Raw genomic sequence first — 6,577 nt, 5'->3', positions numbered from 1 at the left:
AAGAGCAGTCTAGTTGTAGTAGTATTTCTTTTGATCGAGATCATCGTGTTGGTCTATGTATTTAATCACTGGAATCGGAACTTTGATATTGGTTGGTTTTCGCTCCACTATAGCTTCAAAGCCAGTCTTCTTATCGGACTTGTAATGAACGATACGTTGGTGTCCATCAGAATCTAACAATTCATAATAACCTTCGACTTTGTCATCCTTTCGAGATTCCTTTTGGCTTTTTATGTCTTTTGTTTTGGGATCTTTTACGCTATAACTGAATTCATAGTGAACAGGACCCTTCTCGTCATCATATTTCTCTTCATGATATTGTGAAGTCACCACTACTACAAGGCAGATAAATAGCGCTGCAATCTGAAACAACAAAATTAATCAAATTAATTAAAAATTTAACTTATAAGTCCATTAAAATATTGATCCTTCAAATGAAATAACAGAGATCACCAGTCGACCTCTGATATTAGAAATAAGAAATCACTTTTGGAAACTAAGTTTTGTTAGCAGGATATTGTTATATTTGCATCCTTATAGATACTTTGATCCTTTAACTTAATGAAAGAAGGATGTAAACTTAATTAATATTATTTTATACCTTCCACGACATATTCAGTTAGTTTCTAATAAATGTAAATGAAAACTCGCGTTACTGATGTACTTAACTTGCTGACTTAAAGTTTCGAGTGCTTATACCAAATGGTTCTGACTTAGTTTATATAGGAAAACGATTGAATCAGCAGCTGATGAAATATGCTCCAGTTGAAGTGGGCATGCCCAACTAATTACTTATAAAATATACTTCGAAATTTGGTGGCAGCCTACAGAAGTCAATCTAGTTTTAATGGAATCGTTGTATGTTTCCCTAACGCATAACTCGAGTTAATCAGCATCGATGGTTGACCTCAAACTTAATTAAGTCTAGATTAATTTTTGCAATATTGCAAATATTTGGCTAAAATATCTGGTTTTTGCATCATAAAACTGCGTTTGGCTGTAGGATCCAGTTTATTTGTGGACACAATTTTTATTTGCGCATTTTGAAGTTATTGAAAAGTATTTAAAATTTTAATTCATTCACTTCCAAATATGTGAAAAGTTACTCCGCTTGACTAGACAATTATACGATTTAATTAAAGGTTTTAGAAGATAAAGCATTATCAGTTAATATATAATTAATTAGAAAAATGAATTATTCAGTGAAAAAATCTTTCGCAATATATGAAATAATTTATTAATTTATTTAAAATAACTATAACAGGCGTAGAACTTCTCCTATGACATATTCTGCAAAACATGTCTTATCTCCTACATATGCAAATACAATTACTGCCATTCACCGCATTTCGCCATAATTTTTGGCAGTAGTGTCATATCTTAATCGCCACACTCTTAATAGATTAAAGCACATACCTATGAAGGAACAACTGCCTAAATGGCAATATTGTCAATTGCATGGCAGGTTAATCTAAGTTTTGCCCATCTTTTTGTTCACTTGTGACGTCTTTCAGCTAAAACCTTTTTTATAATATTTCATGATATTTTAAAAAAAATCTAACCTAAGTGTTATGTCTTTTTCTATCCACATCACGCTAGCAAGAGCGTGTTGCCAACATCGGAACAAATAATAAATTGCCAATGTCATATTAGATATTAAGGACCATACGGTTCAGCCACGTCTTTATTTCATTATTTTCAACAGCCACTCTCAAGTTCTGTACTTTTCTATTTATTTAGAAGAGACCCAAAACGACCTACGAGTTCCTTAAGAACTATATCTACCATAAGTGGATATGTCAGTAAATATTGCCTAGATTAGTAAACAGGCAATTCATCTACAATTGATTCCTTGCAGAAATGTATTTGATTTGTTTTTCATTTCTTATAATACATTTTCTGATTGAAATAAAGCGGAACCTTCTCAGCACCATAGTAATGAAAACATGGTATGAGACTGTGTCTACCCTATAGCATGATTGTGACTAAGAAGAATAGAATCATTGTCTGTGTTTTATCTTCTTCGTTAATGCCCATCAATGGTCAATAGAAAATTAAAAGTTTTTAGCGCATTTTTTCTTATCGACATAATAGACCTGTCATCCCGGAAAATTTGGAACTTATCCAAGTTTAGATTTCTCAGGTTAATTCACTTTCACTTGAATAGTCTGTTGCCGTTGTCTCTACGCTACCACTCTGGTCCTTTTTGGTTGCCTTCTGGTATGCGTATGAACAATACTAATTCATGCTATCACAACGAATCTTTATTTGAGCTCAAGTGGGCTTTGCTGTGCAAGGTCGCCCCTCCAACCTAACTTAATCCACTGTATTATCTCTACTCTTTGCATTTATTTTTCAATTCTTTAAATTAGCATCTATATATCGAAACAAATTAGTTTATTTATATAAAGCACTGTTTATTTTTTTGTTGTCAGTGAATATCAAGGAGCGTTCCAATATTAGTACGGTATCAGTAACGTTAGCTTTGGTTGTATTCATTTCTAGACCTGTATATTCCACCTTGAAGGTTCAATTTCTCTGGTTTATATTATGATTCAAACAAATCTTTAAAAAAGGGATGGGTTTTTGAGTCACACTCTACACAAACTCTTCAGTAAAATCCCACACACCGCTCTAAAATGGAATCCGCAAGGAAGAATAAATAACGATCGATTAAAGACTACATGGAGAATCGAGCAAATCTTTCAGTGAACTAAAAGCTAGCGCGTGTTAGAAATAGTTGAAAGTCTTTTGTGATTAGAATAAGTTCTTGAATTTATATTTTTGAATATGTCAATAATAATGAAATAATAATACTATGATTCATTTAGTCTTTAACTAACAAGGCGTATGTATAGACTTATTCAAAATTATTTAATTATTTAAGTAGGCCTCTTTGCATGCTCTCCTTGTCTACTTGTTATTGACGAATCTTACAGCATACATAAATTATGTACATAAACCTCTCTTTCCCACATAGTAGTTACTTAATTACTATCTATTCTATCAACCAAGTACGAATATGCTGGTTACTGGTATCATTTATAAATGTAATTACTTTGTAGTTCTCTATACAACTCTGTCTCTATCTCTCTGTGTTTCAATGATTCCTCTGAAATATAATTGTATAAATATTGAACTATAAATAATCTTTTAATATCACGTTTATTAACATAATTCTTTTATTTTCTTACTTAAAGTGAACAAAATCATTATGTCACAAAAACTTAAACTATATATTACTTACAACAAGTGTACGCTTTTTATTATAGTGATCGATTTCCTTATTATAAATCAAATGATGACCGTTGGAAAAACTCGGTAAGGCATAATCTTTCTATAAATCCACATTTTCGCAAAGGTTCTAAGGCACCACAAGGAGCCGGACATCTCTGGACAATTTCAAGTGGTGACTCAGCTGAAAATATTCTAGCATGGGAGCATGTAAGTTGAAACATACCTATATAAAGAAAATATCCTAATCACGTCTTATAATCACGTACACGTTTTAGAAAAAACAACGTTTGGATTTGTTCTTTAAAATGGAGAGCATGAATCGTGAACGTATAGAACAACATCAAAAGCAACTTCTGGAACAACAGAAACAGAAACAACAGTGTACGTCAACAAATGATAATTGTCTGCATGAACAACCATGCACATATGATGAAGCAGCTACGGCGGCAGCAACAATCACACAAGAGATGCTACATCACGCTGAGTCTATAGAGAACTGTGCCACAAGTGTCGAAAACAAGAACCTCAATAATAATCATATGCAAATTGTACGAGAATTACCTTTCAACGACCTAATGTGTGAGGATGAATTACGCAAATCCGCTGGTCAAATATTAAATGGAATACATCGAGAAGTAGAAGTGCAACCTGTGAATGCGCTCATTAGCACTTATCACGACGCATTACTAGACAATGGTATAATTTTTTTCAAATAAAGCTTTTTCACGTTCTCTCTAATATTACTTTAATTATTTTCATAGATTATCTCAATCCTGTACAGAAAAATGTGCCTATTAATGGAGAGCAGTCAAGAAGTGTCAATCATATACAAAACTATAACGCCTCATCTCAATACTATATCACAGAAATTGATCCAATTGAGTTGGGCATTCAAGACGAAACGGCTGCTGTACTCTTTAATGACGACTTCAATCTAAACTACTTTAGTTATAATCCCAATAATGATATAGTGGCTTGACCGGATCAAGCTGTTGCAGCAACAACAACAATCACAACAACAGCAACTGCAGTCATTAGTAAATCACTTACAGCAATAGAATCAAATTCAGCTCAGGGGCGCATTCAACAAGAGAGAGAACCACCATACGAACTCTCCATAAGTCTTACTAATAAAGTATAAACACAATTCGGAGCCTTTATTTGTGCTGGATACAAATTAAAAAAATACTTTATTATACATATATAATCTTAGGTATATGTTATAAAGACATCAACTCATCTAGTCGAATATTTAAATATAGCAAATATTTTTTGTATTATTTTAAATAACAATTAATTAATTAATACATTATTATTAAGATTAATTAAGATATAGTATGATATAATTTCACAATAACAAGTTTAGTATAATAAATCTAAAATAATTATCATAGTTTTGCACTATTAATTTAATTTAAACATTTTTTAAATATTCTATTAATAAACTTTTAGTCAAATTATTAAATAGAAGTACATAATTTTTTTTAATAATGTATTTGTTATATTAATATACCATGGACAAAAGTTTTATAACATTTCAATTTTGACTATCTTTAGTCTATCTTCATTTTGACTATCTTCATTTCGATTGTCTTCATTTTGACTATCTTCATTTTGACTATCTCCATTTCGACTATCTTCATACCATGGACAAAAGTTTTATAACATTTCAATTTTGACTATCTTTAGTCTATCTTAATTTGGACTATCTTCATTTCGACTATCTTCATTTTGATTATCTTCATTTTGACTATCTTCATTTCGACTATCTTCGTTAGTAGATTTCCCGCTGCTATTTTAGTCATTACCTTAATATCACTTATACTAGAAAAAAACTTTTAAATTAATACCTTCATAATCCCTCATAGCAGTACAGATTAATTATTCTTGTTGGTATAGAAACTCTAATTATTAAAAAATGATGTTTCACCTCATTTTACTCAACGTCCTATCTTTAAAACCATCAAACGCCAGATCTCATTGTATCAATTTTTAAAGCTGATCTTTGAAGTTTGATCATTCACAAGGTATTAGAACCAAATTGGCTTTTTCAAGAATAAAAAATGACTATAAAATAGGGGCCAACTATATATCACGGAGTCACTCACCGTAAAGCTCTACCCATTAAGTTATATCATTCGCAAGTCAAAATAAATAAGCTTTCTCAGTATCAAATATTTCTCCAAAGTATGGAAACAACTTTGTTTATAACTACTACCATTGATTGCTCAATACCGCTTAACAAAATTTATAAGGTCAACTAAACGAACTTCCCTAGAAAGGACGACTCTATCTAGGGCATAATACTTACTTAGTTGACCATTACAAACGTAAGTCATCCTTGGCCGCGTCGAGTAGCCTCCGCCAGTCAGCCCGATTAGTTACTTGTTGGTAGTATCAAGCGCCCCCAAATAGTTGGTCACCTGGTCCATCCACCAAAGATGCTAGGGCATAATACTGCAGTGTATTTTGAAGAATATCTTCAGAAACCACTTTGTATCTTTTGTGAATTTGATTTTAAACATATAAGCACATAATTCTCTACGAATATCCTAAAGTGAACAACACTAGGCTTATAAATCGGGAGGACAGACTTGTTGTCTCCTACAGCATATGGAATAACACAAAACCCTCAAAGATGCTCACCTACTTTAAAAGCCTATTGATCGATTTAAACTGAATTTAACACATGAGTTACAGTGTATAGTAATCTTCGCTTTGTAATGTATGTAATTATGTCCACCAAGTTAAAGTATAGAGCTTCTGTTATCAGTTTAAATCAAACTCTCTAATGAAAATATGTAACAATGTGTCTGTTAATTCGAATAGGGATGGAGACGCTCTTATAAGTCCGCGTATGTGGAGTAAGTACTGAGAGCGGTTCAACAAATTTTAGAATTGTGAGTATTCACTGATTTGAATTGTTATTTATGTAATGGTTTAGTAATGAGGATACAATCAAGACTGATTACCACACATGTGAGACTGACCAATAATGATTTTGTAGGGATTCAACAAACACACATATTTAAGACCTTTTCCTTGGATTATGTTAATATTAATATAATTTGTGTAATGCGCATACTGTATTTAGACAAAAAAAAAGCTAAAGCTGAAATTACAATCCAAACTCTAGTGTGAATCCAGTATGAAATAATCTTTCTTATCCTTATTTTCTTTTTTTATACACACACCACTAAGCGCAGTTTATGTGTAAGAGTTTTGAACATGCGAAATTCGTCTGGTGCGGCCTTAAATAGCACCCGTGGCTATCCAGAGCTATTCAAATTATTATGAAATATTTATAAATTAAAAATATAATGGAAAATAATATATAAAA

At 31.8% G+C, this 6,577-nt stretch overlaps 2 protein-coding genes across 2 annotated transcripts; one reads left to right on the top strand and one right to left on the bottom strand.

Annotated features, from left to right (window-relative positions):
* Positions 1-9: 9 nt before the first annotated feature.
* LOC119667533 (pupal cuticle protein Edg-84A-like) lies at positions 10-613 on the bottom strand. The gene is made up of 2 exons (XM_038076836.1): positions 602-613; positions 10-363 (listed from the first exon to the last, which is right to left on the bottom strand). Exons 1-2 carry the CDS (start codon positions 611-613, stop codon positions 10-12), a joined length of 366 nt encoding a protein of 121 aa, XP_037932764.1.
* An 805-nt stretch (positions 614-1,418) lies between these two features.
* LOC119667532 lies at positions 1,419-4,343 on the top strand. Its single transcript, XM_038076834.1, has 4 exons — positions 1,419-1,465; positions 3,273-3,444; positions 3,513-3,933; positions 3,999-4,343. The coding sequence occupies exons 1-4, from the start codon at positions 1,419-1,421 to the stop codon at positions 4,214-4,216; spliced, it is 858 nt and encodes a 285-aa protein (XP_037932762.1). The 3' UTR covers positions 4,217-4,343.
* Positions 4,344-6,577: the final 2,234 nt, after the last annotated feature.

This window comes from Teleopsis dalmanni, chromosome 1 (genome assembly GCF_002237135.1).
Source record: "Teleopsis dalmanni isolate 2A chromosome 1, ASM223713v2, whole genome shotgun sequence".
Lineage (NCBI taxonomy): Eukaryota > Metazoa > Arthropoda > Insecta > Diptera > Diopsidae > Teleopsis > Teleopsis dalmanni.
The sequence above is the reverse complement of the archived record's forward strand: the minus strand, read 5'-3'. Positions and strand labels throughout refer to the sequence as shown.

Coding starts and splice junctions, on each gene's coding strand:
- LOC119667532 (XM_038076834.1), top strand. CDS start 1,419: ATGAAGGAACAACTGCCTAAATGGCAATATTGTCAATTGCATGGCAG. Junction 1,466..3,272: donor TATTGTCAATTGCATGGCAG/GTTAATCTAAGT, acceptor TTTTTATTATAG/TGATCGATTTCCTTATTATA. Junction 3,934..3,998: donor CGACGCATTACTAGACAATG/GTATAATTTTTT, acceptor TTATTTTCATAG/ATTATCTCAATCCTGTACAG.